The sequence below is a fragment of the Hypanus sabinus genome, chromosome 6 (assembly GCF_030144855.1).
Source record: "Hypanus sabinus isolate sHypSab1 chromosome 6, sHypSab1.hap1, whole genome shotgun sequence".
NCBI lineage: Eukaryota > Metazoa > Chordata > Chondrichthyes > Myliobatiformes > Dasyatidae > Hypanus > Hypanus sabinus.
In genome coordinates, this window is record NC_082711.1 from 38960830 (window position 1) to 38979796 (window position 18967).

General features: G+C 39.5%; 1 protein-coding gene across 5 annotated transcripts in view; it reads left to right on the forward strand.

The window, feature by feature from the left end:
- Nucleotides 1-18967, forward strand: part of pard3aa (par-3 family cell polarity regulator alpha, a) — an 850778-nt gene that overhangs the window by 715343 nt on the left and 116468 nt on the right. For all 5 annotated transcript variants that reach the window (XM_059971936.1, XM_059971937.1, XM_059971939.1 and 2 more), the window contains one exon: nucleotides 17116-17241. In XM_059971936.1, coding sequence (XP_059827919.1) covers nucleotides 17116-17241 — 126 coding nt within the window. The remainder of the gene's footprint in view (nucleotides 1-17115; nucleotides 17242-18967) is intronic.

Here is an 18967-nt window from a genome sequence, read left to right on the forward strand (position 1 = left end):
GTAACCTGTTTGGTTGTCAACTTCCATTCATGATTAGGTATGGCCAGATTTTAAAACTTCTATTTATTTTATTTTGAGATACGGAATGGTATAATTTGGTTCTGACAATTGTATGCTGTTTTTACTTCAGATTAATATTTCAGATATCGGACCTAATATTTTCCACTTGTATGAAAAGGGTACATTTCGAATGTCAGTCTTTCACAAGAATGTGACTAGGCCACAAGAGATGCTGGTGAGTCAGGCACATTCTTGTGTTCCTATCAGTCATGTAAAAAACGCTGAAGAAAAGCCTTGGTTTGAAGTAGCTACATGTATTCCCCAAGGGTTTGAATGGCATAGGTCTTAGAGAAAGTATAAGAAATCTTTCCTTATCGAAAGTTAAACTGATTCAGAATCTTTCTGTTGTTGTTTATGCTAGAGATCCTATTGTATTTCCCACAATGTCTTAAAATAACAATGAACTTATTAGAAATAGTTGTGAGAATGACTGAGACATCCGAGTTGATCTGAAAGTATGTGCCCCAGCTCATTTGGGGATTCAACTGTGTATGTAGCTGGAAACTGCATTGATCTGTGCAAAATTGATGCCATAGAACAATCCTCTAAGAGAGTGTGTTTTGTTTATTAGTATCCTGAGGATGGTGTTGAAACAGAATTTTATCTTGTGCTTAAAATTCACCATCAGAGACAAGTAGCAGAAAAGAGAGAGCTTGACTTCCTATCTCTTTATCTGGAGACACTGCTAAACCCATCCCTTAAGAGAGTACGTCAATAAGCTGTTTTGACCTTGAATAGTGTTACAAAATATGGCACGATTACTGTTATGTGTGTTTTTACTTTAGTGAGGAGCTCACTTATGATGTGTGTAATGATGTATGCCGTTCACATACTTCTATATACAGTATAATCCATAATGAATTATGTAAATAACAATGCTGAATTAAGCAATATATTTACAATATTACACAAATATTACTGAGATATTAAATACACAACAGTTACTTCTAAGGCTGCTGACAACCTGTCTTGGATGTCCTCTGTTATTGGCCATTACCGTTCTGGGAAAAAGGTGCTGGCTGTCGACTGTCTTTATGCTTCTTATAATCTGATACACCTCTATCTACTTTTACTCTAAAGTCAAAAGCCCCAGCTCGCTCAACATATACCTATAAGACACGTTCTCTCACCAAGTCAGCATCCTGGTAAGTCTGCTCTGTGTCTTCTCGAAAACTTCGACATCTTCCTATAATGAGGCGACCAGAACTGAACATAGTACTCCAAGTGTAGTCTAATCAGAGTTTAATATACTGCAATATTACCTTGTCACCCTTGAACTCAATTTTCCAACTAATGAAGGCCAGCAAAGCCTATCAACTTGTGTGGCAACTTTGAGTTACTGTGAAATTGAGAGACACGACTAAGAATTCTGCCATTAATTTAGGACTCTGTCTTCAAGTTTGATTCTTCAACATGTAATATTTCAAACATTTCGAGACCGAACTTAATCTGCCACTTCTCCACCCAACTCTGCATCCTCTGAAATTGTGCAAAATTTACCACTGTAGCCGAAGACAACCTTCTGCACCATTCACAACCCCCACAGCCTTCGTGTCATCTGCAAACTTACTAATACACCCCCTCCATTTCCTCATCCAAGTCATTATTAAAAAACACAAAGAGCAGCCATCTCAGAACAGACCCTTTCAGAACACCACTGATCACCCACCTGAGGCAGAATATACTGATTCTACTACCATCCTCTGTCCTCTGTGGGCAAGCCAGTTCTGAATCCACACAACCGAGTTTCAATGGATCCCATGCCTCCTGAGCTTACCATGGGGATCCTGGTAAATGCCTTATGCAATGCATCTCAACTCCAGCTCCATCTATTTTGTCTATTCATTGAGAAACCCAGCTGAGGCTCCTGAGGCACAATCTGCCCCTCTCAAAGCCATGTTGACTGTACTTCATAGCTAGCACTTGATCTGTAGCTATCTTTGACTTGATGATGAAGTGTTCATTCATATGCTTTTGAAATATGTTGCGGAAACCTGCCTGCACCATTTTCTGGGTTCTAGATTGCAACTATCATCTGGGTGGGGGGAAATAATCCTGCAGATCTCCTGTAAACCTCTACACTTAAGCACAGGCTCTCTGGTTTTGGATGCCCCAGTTTTATTTTATATCTCATTGTTTAAGTTATTAGACTACCATGATTTATAAATAATGATAATAATAATGATTGTTTCTCGGGGTACAAGGAAGACTTCATTGTGCAGGGTGGCAGTGTTTTTTTTTACAAGGCTGAGTTGCGAGCTCAACATCAACCCGGCATAGATGGAGAGTGCGCTCAGGGGCGGCCCGTCACTGGATCGAACTTGGGAACCTCCATTCTCGAGCCCGGTGCTGATCTCACTGCGCCACCAGCCAACCATTGCACAATGTAACCAGTGCGTGAAAGACATTAAAGTGGAAAAGCCTTGCACAGAGACGATCCCACTCTATCGGCCTCAGAATTCAGGATCCAGTGGCACGAAGAATCGTTACGTCTGGCAACTTCCTTGGCTGCATTGGATGGCCACATCTTCTTAAGTGTTCTGCCGCGCCCTACGCACTCCACAATGCACTGCTGCAACGCCTTCTCAGCTGTTGAACCCCCGGGGTCTCCTCCACCTGATCCACCGAAGCAGTCTCCGCATGCTGGGATGAGCAAATTCCTATCTCACTGAGGGTTTCAGGCCTGATGTCTACCCTCACCTGGTTTAGCTGGCCTGTCGAAGCCGTTGCCCGGGGTGTGGCCGCTGTCACATGCAAACAGCTATGAGGAGCCACAGGTGAGAGCTGGGCGTTGGTGGGGACCAATAGATGACGAGCCACTCCAAGGAGTGCGACAAGCCCCCCCCCCCCCATCTGGAGGTGCTACACCTCCCATGCACCCTTACCATGATTTACCAGGGTGCTAACTGTATTGGAAATCAAGTCTTATGAGGATAGGTTGAGAGAACCAGAGCTATTCTTTTTGACGCAAAGTAGCATGAGAGGTAACTTAATAAAAGTATAAGATAATAAGAGGTATAGATTGAGTGGACAGCCTGGAAATTTCTTTTCCCCAGAATTTTCCCCAGAAATAGCTAATATGAGGGAAAAACGTTTCAGGTGTAAGGTATAGATGGATTGTCAGAGGTGAGTGGAACGCGCTCCTGGCTTGGTGGTTGAGGCAGATACAATTGGGACATTTAAGGTACTCTTAGATAGGCACATGGATGAAAGAGAAATGGAGGGTTATCCATGAGGGAAGGGTTAGATTGATCTTAAACCAGGTTACAAGATCAACACGAAATCGTGGGCTGAAGGGCCTGTACTGTTCTATGTTAGACCATTGTTTTTCTCTTGTACGTTCAGCATGTTCCCTTAACTGAAATGTATTATAATTAATATTAAAATTAACTGTGGCATCGCCAGATTGTTATTAAAATTCAACTGGATTACTCACACTAGCCAAGGAAATGAGTCATTCTATAACACATGCTACCTTAGCAAGCTTCTCCAACTTTGTGCCTGACCGTATGATTCCCTTCCAATACTTCTCAGTCTCATAAAGCTCCTACACTGTTGGCAGAGTTGTTGGGCATCTCTGTTCTACTCTGTGGAGCATCCTAATATTGCCTGTTCAGTTTGGATGTTTCTCTTAGATGGATCCTTATAACTTTGATCATCTTTCCTGTTCTTGGTAGTGTAGAAATGCAGGTTGTAGTGGTCAGTTATAAGCTGTCAATTATTGCCTTGCTTTTGTTTGGTCAAGGATTGTCTGAAGTTGCACACAACGGCTTACATATTTTGAGTCTGCACGATGATGGAGCCAGCTCAGAAATAGCCAGCAATTGAGAAATTGCCACTTATTATTTGCATATGCACAGATTGGAATTAGTGCATTGGCTAACTTGGATGTCAGAATTCTGTGTTCTTCCTTTTCTATTTAACGTTCAGATTCCAGTTTGGCATGGTTTGCAGTAATGCTAATCATTTGCCTTGATGTAAGGTCCAGGAACCCAGATGGCTCACAGATCAGTGGTGAAGAATCTGAAAATAATGTAATATTCAGCACCACTGTGTCCTGGGATATAGTGGATTCCATGCTACAATCCTTGACAGATCTGCAGCCAAGACCTCAAATATCTGTTTGTACCACAGAAATCCTGCCAATTGTAGTGGACTCAGAACAATACCTGCTATTGGTTTTCTCTTGTGGTTGGGGGGGGGGGAGGGAATGTAACAAATTTTGGAATGAGTTTCTTCCTCATAAGCAAATGCTTTATGATGTTAAATAACTCTTGGCATTTGCTCTTCAAAATACCTGCAAAGCCCAAAATTTGTTTCCAGATCTGCTACAACTGGTTAAGTTGAATTTACTGTGAAAGAAAGAAGTTCTTGCTCTAATCTGGCAAATTTCATATCTCACAATGGCCAATAAACTACTTCTGACCTTCAGTCCCTATTTCATTGTAGGAAAACAAGGAAGTCAATTTATACTTACTAGATTTGCAAAAGCGGCAATGTGACATAATCTACATAATCTATTGTGAGGGAAATTTAGGGAAAAAACTATAGTTCAAGAAAGAGATAAAGATTAGCTTTATTTGTCATGTGCATGGAAACATCCAGTGAAACGTGCCACTCTGCATCAAGTTATTTCAGAGAGGACATTGCTGGGGTCTCCTTAAGCCAACACTTTGTACACTCAGTGGCCATTTTATTTGGCACTTCCTGTACTGAATAAAGTGGCCACTGAATGTATGTTTGTTGAATTCTTTGAAGTTCAACGTATTGTGTGTTCAGAGATGCTGTTCTGCAGACCACTGTTGTAACATGGGGTTATTTGAGTTACTGGTTGCCTTCCTGTCAGCTTGAAACAATCTGGCCATTCTCCTCCAACTTCTTTCCAGCAAGGCATTTTCACTAGCAGAACTGCCACTCACTTGATTTTTTTTGCTTTTTGCACCGTCCTTAATAAGCTCGAGAGACTGGTGTGTATGAAAATTCCAGGAGATCAGTAGTTTTTGATATATTCAAACCACGCCGTCTGGCACCAGCAAGCATTTCACAATCAGTCACTTAGATCACACTTCTTCTCCATTATAACGTTTGGTCTGAACTACAACTGAATCACTTGAGCATGTCCACATACCTTCATGCAATGAGTTGCTGGCACATGATTAGCCAATCAGCTATTTGCATTAATGAGCAGGTGGCCACTGAGTTTATACTTCCCTGCATCTGTATGAAATCTTGTGGGTGCCTTTATGATAAAGCAGAAGTGACTTATGACTCCACTGACAGTAGTAGCATTTCTGAATTGGTTTGTGGATTTGTGTTCCATCTTGTAGATATGAGTATCAAATACTTCATTTCACAGTAAAGAACTGTGTTAATGAACATGAAGTATGTGACAGTGTGCAGAATGTAAATTTTATAACATTTCGATAAAGGAAATCATTTTGGAACTATGATAGAATGACTCAAACTATTCTGGACTTTTGTATTATTTTAACAGCAGAAAATGCTGAAATTACCAAGCAGCTAGGACAGCAACTATGGAGAGGTACACAGTTGAGTTGAGAGTTAAGGGGCAAAAGATTAGGGGTAACACAAGTGTCAACTTCTTTACTCAGAGAGTGGTATCTGTGTGGAACGAGCTTCCAGTAGAAGTGGTAGAGGCAGGTTCGATTTTGTCATTTAAAAAAAAATTGGATAGGTATGTGGACAGGAAAGGAATGGACATTTATGGGCTGAGTGCAGGTAGGTGGGACTAGGTGAGAGCAAGTGTTCGGCACGGAATAGAAGGGCCAAGATGGCCTGTTTCCGTGCTGTAATTGTTATATGGTTAATACTTGGCAGATGACAGGAAAATCGTTAGCTTTATTGACAGGTGGAAAACCAGAGACTGCGTTACTATATCCTCATTTGGTACCACTCTTTATTCTTCATTTGGTAAAGTGGGTGGAACAATGACAGATGGAACTTAATGCTTATAAACACGAGATGATGTGCTTTGGGATGTGTACAATGAGTGGTAAGGCATTGGGGGAAAAGGAGTCCTCAGCATAGAAGTCCAAGTTTCCTTGGGTATGGTAGCAGAAGTGATGAAGAAGACAGATGGAATACTTGCCTTTCTTAACTATGGCACAGAATATATGAGCAGAGGGATTATAAAATTTTGGTTATTCTACAAGTGGAATACTGTATACGTTTCTGTTTATCACATGACAAGAAGGAAATGACTGCACCGCAGAGGGTGCAGAGAACATATACCAAGTTTTGCTTGGAATAGAGCACTTGGTCTTGAGGATAGACTGGTAGTCAAGTTATAGAGCAATACAGCATGAATACAGGCCCTTCAGCTCAACAAGTCCATACTAATCATAGTGCAGGCTCTGCTTGTTCGAATTTCTGATTTACGGACCATATCCCTCTAAGACTTGTTCCTCTATCAATGCTTCTTAAATAATATTATTGTGACTGCCTCAACTACTTCCTCAGTTTTTTTATCCGCATAGTCATCACCCTCTGCATGAAAAAATTGCTCCTCAGCAATTCTAATTGTATATGCTGTCTTGTTTTTGAACTCCAAGTTTTGGAAAAGATAGTTCCTGGCTACCTGGAGGACTGAATATATTCAAGACAGAGATTGGTTCTTTTTTTTGGAGATTGTGGAGCAACCCAGTCAGTTTACTAATTTTATTCTGATGTTTTGGCCTGTATGTGACTTCAGTTCTGTCCTGACATGATTGATTCTGGCTGCAGTTATTCAGCTGCAGCATGTATGTGTTAACAATAACTACCAGCCTTGTTTCTGATGTCTACATCTCAGGAATAAATAATTCCAAAAAAGCCTTGCCAATCCTGTTATCCAGTTCATTCCATTGTGATTACAATTCACTTGCAGTTGCTAATTCCCTGCTTTGCTTAATTTACACTAAATCTTTAAGGTGATGAAAAATTGTTAGAAGGTGAAGACTCACCAGAAACAAGAATGGAGATTCGAAATGGACAGTAGTGGAACTGCCATTGAGAAATTCTATATTCTAATAAAATGTTACTTTATAATGCATGAAACATTTCATGTGAAACATTCAATTCCTACCCTATAATTCCAAATGCTTTTTATGTCCAGGTAGGAAAAGAAAAGCTCAATTTGTTTACATAAAATATTTTTAAGCTAAATGTTTACTGGGGGAACCAATATAAAATTTGTGTACCATTCATTTTTCTGATTTGTATTATAAAATATTGGAAAAGAAAGCTGGGAAGACGAAGTCAGTGGGGATGAATTAATTATTTCTAATAAGTTGAAAAAAATTGGTATTTTCCAAATGAAGAGAACATAGAACACCTTTCTATTTTTTATAAAGCAAAAAATCCATTAATTAGGTTTCTTTGTTTTCTAAGTAAACCTGTCTTGAACCAAAAGTTTATTTGCAGAAATTAATAGCTGCTTTTGAGCAGTAGTATTTTTCTCTTTGCTGTCAAATTTACAGTTTTTCTAATGTGATATCTAATAAGGTGATTTTGGCCTACTTCAAATATTTTGTGCTGTTATGATATTCAGTAATAAAAGTCATACATTGTAAAAACAAAAAAAAACTTTAAAGTTACGGATCTGCAGAATTATGTTTACTAACAGAAATTTTTTTTAAGCATAATGATAACCACCTTTTGGCAAATACTTGAGTGCATCTAGGGGGTGGGTGCGAGAAATGAAGTGTCTTTTATATTAGTGGCTGTGTTGTTTTGAAGAAAGGGCAGCACTATTAGTCGCATCAAATGTCCTCTGTTGAAAGATTGTCATGGTTTTCCCAACTTATCTCACAGTAGTGTGTTTCAACATAACTATACCGATAAAGTGTAATGAAAACAGTAATGATAACTATACAGTTTAAATGTAATTATTTTGAACATGAATGCTGGACCTTTTCTGTCCTCAATGTAACTGTTAGATAATTCTGTTTTGGCTCCTAAAATTGCCATTTTTACTGGCATATTAAGTGGTCACTGCAAAATACAGCGCAGAAGTGACTTTTTAAAATCTGAATTCATAGTTGAGCTGTCAAATGGTGTAAAAATTAGATTTTTGCAGGACCTAAGGAAGCTTACTGCTATACTGCTTCCTTTGAGAGAGCTGCTAGTCTCAGACCTCTGTCCTTTCAGCACAGCCTGAGTTCTTCCATTGTTTTCTCATGTATGTTTCTTGTAAACTTTGGTGGCTATGTAGCTTATGCAAAAGAATGACATTTTCTTCAACTACTACTGGCCCTTGCCAGTTTGCAGGTACTTAGACTATCAATGGCTAATGAATGTGTTTTGAAAGAAGTAATAAATTTCATCATTGATGTCTGCCTTCACCAGGGGAAGTAGTCCATATTTAAAATGGCAATCTGATGCAATGGAGCCAAGTTGGCAGTGGATCCTGGTCTGGTGGATGTTTGTAACACTCCATTTTCATTCCAGATGAAAACTGAATGAAGATTCATATCCAGTGTAATCTGATGACAGCTTAATAATATTAAGCATCAACAGTTTTGTGCAGACTCAGTTGAATTGTTTAGACACAGAATCATAGAACATTTACAACACAGAAATAAGCTATTCAGTCCATTGTGTCTGTTGCATAGAATAACCTAAGGAAGCTTAATCTTATTTCAAGCGCTGTCTGTAGCTCTGTAGATCATGGCTCTTCAATTACACATACAAGCAGTTTTCAAATGTAGACACAGGAGATACAGGTGCTGGTGTCCGGAGCAATGTCCAATCTGCTGAGAACTGCTGTTGTGGGGCTTTAACATGTGATGAGTATTCCTGCCTAGGATCATGTTAAGATGTTTTATTGAGCTAAATAGACACAAAATTTCTGCCCTTTAATAAATGGGCCTTGATGGTTGCCAAGAGAACCAGTTGCAATGCATATAAAAAGTATTCACCCCTATTGCAAGTTTTCATGTTTTATTGTTCTCCACCACTGAACTGCAATGGATTTAACTTGGCTTTTTCGACACTGATCAACAGAAATGGGCTCTGTTGTTTCAAAGTGAAAACCGATTTCTACAAAGTGATCTAAATTAATTACAAGTATAAAACACAAAATAATTGGTTACATAAGTATTCACCCCGCACCCCCCCCCACAATATGACGCCCCAGATTATCACTGGCACAGCCAGTTGGTTTTAGAAGGCAAATAATTAGTTAAATGGAGATCTGTTTCATTTGATTGTCGTAAAAATACATCCATATCTGGAATGTCCAACTGCTGGTAAGTCAGTATCCTGGGAAAAGCTACACCATGAAGTGAAAGGAATACTCCAAGTAACTCTGTGAAAAGGTTATTGAAAAGCACAAGTCAGTAGATGGATACAAGAAAATTTCTAAGTCACTGAATATCCCTTAGAGTAGTGGTCGCCAACCCATCGATTGTGATTGACTGGTTGATCTTTGAGCCTTTCCCAGTAGATCCTGAAAAAAAAGTAAAAGAAATACACAAATGCTGTTGAGAGATTGTTTCCGGGTTGCGGGGTTTTAGTTCCATTCTTTCTGCCCAGTGCGCATGCGTCTAGCTCCCCCACCACGCACTGGTCCCCAACCACCAGGCCGCAAGGAAACAATATGAGTCAGCCGCACCTTTCCTCATTCCCTGTCACGCTCACTGTTGAACTTGAAAGCATGTGAGGTCATTACCTAAGCGCCAGGGATCACTGGTTGGCCTCGGGTAACTGGCCACCTCATGTGGCCGGCGGGAAGTGCCATTGCAACTGGCCTGGAGCGCGGACAGATGGGCGCTGCCTCTAAACCTATTTAGCACACTGGGGGAACCCAGTGCTAAAATATTCACAGACCTAATTCAGGCTCAGGTTTTCGTAAGTAGCAGAGCAGCTATCTCGCTGCAATCTACTGAAACAAACTTTTGTCGGCTGATAGACCCTACAAGGGAGGCGGACGCATCCTGTTGCACTCCTCGCTTGTTCGGTCGCTCACTCTGGACTGCGATCACCGCGGCCCCAGTACAGGAACAGAGTGTTGGAGAGTCGCAAAGAAAGAGCCACTGTTGAAAAAAACACATGAAATCTTGGCTAGAGTTTGCCAGAAGGCATGTGGGAGACTCTGAAGTCACCTGGAAGAAAGTTCTATGGTCTTATGAAACCAAAATTGAGCTTTTTGGCCATCAGCTTAAATGCTACCGTGAAGCATGGTGGAGGCTGCATCATGCTGTGTGGATGCTTCACTGCAGCAGACAGTGGAAGGCTTGTCAAGATAGAGGGTAAAATGAATGCAGCAAAATACAGGGAAGTCCTTGAGGAAAACATGATGCAGTCTGCAAGAAAACTGCAACTTGAGAGAAGATTTGTTTTCCAGCAAGATAATGACTCCAAGCATAAAGACAAAGCTACACAGGAATGGCTAAGAAATAACAATGCTAATGTCCTGGAGTGGCAAAGTCGGAATCCAGACCTCGATCCAATTGAGAATTTGTGGCTCGACTTGAAAAGGACTGTTCACTCCCAATCCCAAGCAATCTGACAAAGCTTAAGCAGTTTTGTGAAGAAAAGTGAGGAAGCGTTGCAGTGTCCAGATTTACAAAGCTGATAGAGATCTATCCACATAGACTCAAGGCTGTAATTGCTGCCAAAGGTGCTTCTACTAAATTCTGACCTGAATGCTGTGAATACTTATGTAATCAATTTGTTTGTGTTTTACATTTGTAATTAATTTAGATCAGTTTGTAGAGATCTGTTTTCACTTTGACTTGAAAGAGTCTTTTTCTGTTGGTCAGTGTCAAAAAAAGGGCAAATTAAATCCACTGTGATTCAATATTGTAAAACAATAAAAAATGAAAACTTCCAAGGGGGTGAATGTTTTTATAGGCATTGTATTTTATGTAATTCACATTTATATGTGTGTATACAATGTGATTGTGTGTGTGTGTAGATACAAACAGGCATATGAAAATACACTTGGCATTGGCAAAAATCCCAGAAGCATTTAGTAATTCTCTCAGACAGCTTATTTTGCAACCCAAAACTAAAAAAAGGATTCCTTTAATTATAGGTTTTATTATTAAATAATAATGAGTGTTTGTGATAAATCAAGTATAACAAACTATATCACTAATTTGAAATCAGAAATAAAATTAGAATGTTGGACATAGTCAACAAATTGGTTAATATTTGAGAAGGGAGAAACAGAATTGGATGTTTTAGACAAATGACCTTTCATCGTAAGTCAAACCATGTATCCCTTTAGCAAAGAGCAATTAAATGGGCCTATTTTTCATTTGTTTTTTTTTAAATTTGTTGATCTTTCATGATCTGGGCACTGTCAGCACCTGCTGCCCTCATCTTTCTTGGAGTTTGCACTTTCAGGTTTGTGAAATACTCTTTGAGCAGTCTGGGCAAATAACTGCTTTTTATATATGTTATGCACTGTGGCTGCAATGCACTGTTGATGGAGGGATGGATAATTAAAGTGCTGGATGGGGTATCAATCAACCTTATCCTTGATAGATTTGAACAACCTGGATGCTATTGGAAGTGCTCTTATCTAACTGAGTGGAGACTTTTCCATCACACTTGTGACTGGCGGAAAGGCTGCGATGGGATGCTTGCTATTGCTATTGATGGGATGCTTGCTATTGATATGCTGATCCTCCTGAGTTCCTGGTGAATATTAACTTTCAGGATGTTGAACATAAGAAATAGGAGCAGGAGTCGGCCATCTGGCCCATTGTGCCTGCTATGCCATTCAATAAGATCATGGCTGATCTGGCCATGGACTCATCTCCACCTACCTGCCTTTTTCCCATAAAGTTTAATTCCCCTACTATGCAAAAATGTATCCAACCTTGTCTTAAATATATTAACTGAGGTAGCCTCCACTGCTTCAATGGGCAGAGAATTCCAGATTCGCCACCCTCTGCGAAAAGCATTTCCTTATCTCCATCCTAAATCTACTCCCCTGAATCTTGAGGCTATGTCCCCTAGTTCTGGTCTCACCTATCAGTGGAAACGACTTTCCTGCCTCGATCTTATCTATCCCTTTCATAATTTTATATGTTTCTCTAAGATCTTCTCTCATTCTTCTGAATTCCAGTGAGTACAGTCCCAGAAAACGGAATCCTTCTCATTGACTAACCCCCTCATCTCTGGAATCAACCTGGTGAAACTCCTCTGCACTGCCTCCAAAGCCCGTAAATCCTTCCACAAGGAAGGAGACCAGGACTGCACACAGTACTCCAGGTGCGGCCTCACCAGTGCCCTATACAGTTGCTGTATAACCTCTTTGCTCTTAAATTCAATCCCTGTAGTAATGAAGGACAACATCCCATTTGCCTTCTTGATAGCCTGCTGCACCTGCAAACCAACTTTTTGTGATTCATGCACAAGCACTCCCAAGTCCCTCTGCATGGCAACATGCTGCAATTTTTATACCACTTAAATGATAATCTGCTCTTTCATTTTCCTTCCAAAGTGGATGACTTCGCATTTACCAACATTGTACTCCATCTGCCAGACCCTTGCCCTCTCATTTAACTATCTGTTTCTCTGTAGACTCTCCGTATCTTCTGCACAATTTGCTTTTCCACTCTATTTAGTATCATCAGCAAACTTAGATACACCACACTCAGTCCCCTCTTCCAGATCGTTAATGTATATCATGAACAGTTGCGAGCCCAACACCGATCCCTGCGGCACACCATTCACCACTGACTGCCAACCGGAGTAACACCCGTGTATACCACCTCTCTGCTTTCTATTAGTTAACCAATCCTCTATCCATGTTAATATATCACCCCAACTTCTATGCATCCCTATCTTAGAGATAAGTCTTTTATGTGGCACTTTATCGTTCTGGAAATCCAAGTAAATAATGTCCATCTGTTCCCCTTTTTCCACTGCACTCATTATATCCTCAAAGAATTCCAGTAAGTTTGTCAAACTTGACCTGCCTTTGCTGAATCCATGCTGTGTCTGCCTGATGGATCCATTTCTTGATGTTTAGGGATCTTGGGTGATGGTAGTATTGAATGCCAGAGGTTGCTGGTTAGACTATTTTGGACATTGTCATTTTCTTGCCCTTGTAAAATACAAACACAACTTACTGTTTATCACTCTAGTACCCTAAAAGTATTTGAAAGTGACTTCATTAGAATACAATCAGATAGTGACTAAATCCAGAGTGAAGGAAGAGGCAGCTAGATGGGGACCTAAAGCTTGGTTAAACAGGAAAGTGTTGTGGAGTATCTTAGGAGAACATGTTCAGTTCCAGATGTAAAGAACTTTCTTCAAAATAAATATTATAAAGGCCAAAGCCACCATCTTTCTTGCCACAAGTGTTATTCCCTGGTCAGGATTTCTCTATCCATCTTGATGAAACTGCTGAAAGGTGAACACTTTGGTATCTTACATGACCCCAGATTGAGGTTTGGACTTCAGATTTATACATAGATATGTTTTTATTTCTACACCATCCCTGCCTCTATAAGGTCCGCTGCTGAAACCCTCATTTCTGTCCCTCTGTTACCTTTTGACTCAGTTATTCCAGTAGATTCCTGACTGAGCTCCTTTCTTTCACTCTCCATGTACGACACCTCATCCAACAGAATCTATTATTTCCGAGACCTCTCCTCTCCACTTTGTCTAATTCCTTCCAGCCGTACGGCCTTTCAAAGATCTACATTTTATCCAATTCTGACACTTTGAGCATTCCTGAACTTTATTTGTCCATTATTTGTAGCTGTGCCTTCAACTGCTACAACCTAAATACCTTAGCTTCTTTGCCTCTCCGCCACCTTTTCTCCTTTAAGATGTATATTAAAAGCATTTTTTGGTGTTTTATTTTGTTTCTGAAGCATATGTTTTTCTTCAGATGTAAGGCAGTATACAGTTGCAAGCAAAAGTTGGCACACCAACAGCAAAACCTCATCTCAACTGTGAAGAATGGTTGAAGGAGCATCATAGTTTGGGGCTGCTTTGCTGCCTCAGGGCCTGGATAGCTTACCGTTGTTGAGGGAACAATGAATTTAAAACTGTATAAATACATCTTATAGGAGAATGTCAGGGTAGCAGTCTCTCATCTGAAGCTTATTAGAAGTTGGATGATGCAACAAGACAATGATCGGAAAGGCAAGAGTAAATCAACAACAGAATGTTTGAAAAAGAAGAAAATTTGTGTTTAGGAATGGCCAAGTCAGAGTCCAGACCTTAACCCAACTGAGATGCTGTGGCTTGACTTTAAGAGGTATCCCAGAAATATTGATGAACTAAAATAGTTTTGTATGGAGGAATGGTCTAAAATTCCTCCTCCCTGTTGTGCAAGTCTAAACCAGTTATTAGCTAGAAGTGCTCACATACTTTACCCAGCCTGGACTGTGAATGATTAAACAATGTGTTCAATAAAGACGCGAAAAGTACAATTGCTTGTGTGTTATTTGTTTAGGCAGACTGTGTTTGTCTATTATTGTGACTTAGATGAAAATCAGACCACGTTTGATGAGTAATTAATGCAGTAAAACTAGGTAATTGCAAATGGTTCCTTAATTTTTTCTTGCAACTGTATATGTATTGGGAAAGCTACAGTGAGAAAGGAAGGTTAGAGTTAAAGGTTGAGGTCTGAATGGGATAAGGTAGAAAGAACAAAATGACTGCAACATTTCTGGACAATTGAATGAATTGTGGGGGTGGGGTGCAGGGAATTCAAGGAGCAAGTTGACCAAAATGCGATGGTTGTGTTAGAGAAATGGGACGAAGGTTTTAGTGGAGCTTAAGTTAATGTAAGGATGAAGATGGTCTCTGTTTGGCCATGATTGGCCCTTTTCTCTTCAACTTTGTCCATCAGCAGAACTGCCTTTGAATCTCTTAATTCTTTGTTCTTCCTTGAATAGAAGTCTATTCAGTTCCCACCCGCATCACCAACCTTCTCCTCATGTTCTGGTGTTGACCAATGTACACTTTAATTCTTCCTATTTCCAAATTAAATGTAGTGTGACGATCTTGGGGGGGGGGGGGGGGTGTGGGGGTGGTGTGGTCATCAGCCCACCCCTGCATTTCTAATGGCCAGTACTGTTTATTGTTCATGTGTTAAAATGCTTTTGTGGGATTATGGTGGGAAGTTCCAGTACTTTAATTGTTACACTTTAGCTCGGGTTGTACAGTTATTCACTTGTGTATTTGTGAGTCACCCTAACTGTAACCAAAGTGGGTAATAGTCACCTCCCCCATCTGTATGAGACTGGTTGGGTTCACTCTCTGGGTCATGGTGCCCAGTCTGTTTTGTATTTGTAACAATAAAATGGTTATTAAGTTCAACGAGCTTCCTCCTCTTGTCAGTATGGACCGAATGCTCGCCACAGTATCATCATCAGACGAATTATGGTTCCTGCTGGTTGCATGGAATATACTCAGCATTCTTTGTCCAACTACTATACCGGTTCTTCCTCCCTTGCCTCTACTTCCAGTTCATTAATGACCAGGCTGACTCCTGCTCTCATCCCAAATTAGAAAATGTCATCACCATTTCTTCCCGTTTCCAAGCTTGCTTCATTTTCAAGTGTTGAAACTCCAACAAGTCCACTACATCTCAGAAGGTAGAAGGCTAATAAATAACAAAGAGATCCCTTCAATCCTATCAATCATGATTCATCTATTTGTGCTCTGTGTCCTATTTTATCAGATCTTACAAATTGTTTTTCTCCTTATTTCATTCATTAGCACTAGAACATCCACCTCACAGGTGCCATCAGATGACTAGATCTTTACAACATTTTAAATTTGTATCCCACATAAGTGAAGATAAGTAAACCATATAGAAGTAAACATATAGTTGTCATAAACCATATGACAAGTAATCCATTTCACCATGTAAACCACTTATAGGCACTTCCTTCAGGTGAAATGGATAATCAAAAGTCAGGAAATTTGACAACAAGAAGTATCTTAGCAGAGTAGATTCATTGTGCTTAATGTTCAAGTTTCTGGCTATCTGGTTTTTCCTTTGAACTGAGCTCATTATCAGGAGAAGGATGATAACATTCCTCCAGTTTATCATTGCTACTTTTGCACTATTTTCCCATGGGATTGTTAGTCCCTTACTTGTCAATGGCTGGCCTTTCAGAATGAGATTTTAACACTCAGTTATGCCAAGGAATAATTTTCTTTGTCTCTTACTCCTGAGGTGTTGCCCAACTGTATATTTTGTTGGATATTGAAAGGGAACAAATTCTGTTTGTTTTATGGTTTGCATTTGTAACAATAAAATGGTTATTGAGTTCAACGAGCTTCCTCCTCTGTCAGTATGGACCGAATGCTCGCCACAGTATCATCATCAGACGAATTATGGTTCCTGCTGGTTGCATGGAATATACTCAGCATTCTTTGTCCAACTACTATACCGGTTCTTCCTCCCTTGCCTCTACTTCCAGTTCATTAATGACCAGGCTGTGGTTTGTTTTCGATGTTTCAAATCTGTGGTTTGTTTTGCCCAAGTTGTACCTTCTTCTTGTAAAACTCCACAACAATTGTTGAAAAGTAAACAAGTTAGCTTATTTGAATTCATACACTTTTCTTTGAGGATTAACAGAAGTGGCTAACTGCTTAGCCTACTGTGGGAAAAGATGCTCTGTCAAAAACTTCTGCATCCATTCCAAACATTACCTTTTCTTAATAAGCAATGAACTACATAGGAAGCTACGGTAGCTGCATTAAAGAAAATACTCATGGAAAACGTTTCATGTAATTGCTTCTCTGATTGTTACATCATGCAATTCTCAGAACATATCAATACCTATTGTGTGGTGTTGATTAGACTTTCATGTCCCCTTATATTACAGTTTCTTTCCCCCCTTAAGTGCAGTTATAGTTGCACTCTTGGTAATGCAGCAGCCAATTTACATAATAAACTCCTTCAAGCATCAAGGAGTTAATGATCAGATAATCTGCTTTTACTGATGTTAGTTGACAGACATTAATTATTGGCCAGGGTATTGTGGAGTAATTGAATAAAGTAGGTGCATAATAAGTAAATGTTTTCCAACAGGGTAAGCAATAATTTCAATATATTATAATCTACAGATTTGGGAAATACCGGAAAGAAGAAAAAATTGGAAAGCTTGATCGTAAAGGGTCAAACAAGGGCAAGCTGGAAGAAACTCCTTCATCTGAAGATGAGCGGATACGAATGAGGCAGGAGCAAGAGAGGTATTGTACTACATTTTTATCATAAGAATCTATCTGTTTTAATGCTTTCAGTAAACTTTTCTGAAACTTTTGCAGAGCCGACTCACTAGTGCAAGATGGAATGTCTCAAAGAAATTACAGCGGGTTTACTTCTTTTTATAATTCATCAGGCACACAGAAAGTAGCATGGATTGTATCCATTATTTCATGACCATTGTACTTTCTCCACACAATCTTCAATGGTTTGGAAGAAACATGAGAAACATTGTTATTAAAGGTGGCTTTAATACCTTTTTGATGTCTTTCTGTAACTCCTGGACTTTGGTTATGTACAATTGCTTATAATGATAACAAATAGGCAGATACTCAAACATGTTTATGGATTTCAGGTTTTGGGATACTAAGTAGGATTACACTTCTAAATAATTCCATGGGATAGTTAAAGGTAATTTGCCTGAGTGAGAACTGCATCATTGCTCCATGCTAGTTCTGAACTGCCTCTGATCTTCATAACCAACTTCTCAAGTAACTTAGGATGTTTTTTGAATGCTGATCTTGCAAACAAGGCGTGCATCTCATGAGAGAATAATAACAAAAACACTGTTGAATATACACAAATGATCAGACGAGATGATAGGATGTATTGAGTAGAACTGCTTCCCCTTTTGGGAAGCTGGTCAGGAAAGATAACAGAAATCACTTCTATCTTTTTATTTTGCAACCTGAATGCATTTGATCGAAGGCAGGCTTTCAGATCCATGATAATGGAACTTCACCAGCTTTCACTCATACTGATCATTGAAAAATCTTACCCAGCAAGTAGTAAGTAGTGTCTGCTTACATATTCTTTTAATCTCTCCCTATGTGCTCCTACATTTCACTCAAAAATAAAATATGTGGACACCATGATAGTGAAGGCAGCAGGATGTGCATCAAGTCATGATTTTGTTGCTCATTTCATAAGGCTGATACACTTGCGAGTCTATCTCTTTGTTTCACCTGACCCAAAGGGGAAGTCTAGGACTGGTTTAACTAATAAACTTTTTTCTAAATGTATGTGTGTATATGTAAGGTGCTATGTTCACACTTCCTTTGAAGATTTCTGACACTGGAATTGCTTTGTGGTGTACAACAGCTCTGGTTCTTCTGGTAACTTTTAACCGTGCGTAATGCTATTGGAAGTGCCTACTATTGTGTCTATAATGGAATGCAGTTGATGGAATTGTCAGTTTCTTGTGTGGGTGATGCATTCTTCAAATTATTTTTCTTGCCAACGAACATTGTTATCTACATCAGTCAGTTGTTTCTTAAGCTTTTGAGTCGAAACATCTTAAACAATCAGAAGCTAACTCTTCTCTCAACCACTTGATTTGTTTTCCTGCCTGCATGTTTACAGCATATAATGTACTCAATTTAGCCAGCAAGAATCAATTTGAAATGCACAAGACATGTTGACATCAATCATCGCTGAAACCATTAGTTTTCTAACAATTACCTGCCAGCATTTAAACAACCAACTTCATTAGTGACCTGTATGGAAAGTCCAAACACATTGGATATGCTGGTATGAATGCTAAATGATCATAGTATCTTTGACCATGATCTTTGTATCACTGGGTCAGAAAGGGTCCTACCCATGAAACAGCAGTAAAAGGCTTTGACAGCCAATCAAACCATTGACACAATTCAGCCACCTGTTAAAACTACTAAGGACATTGAAAGTTTATAAAAGCTTTTGACATTCAAA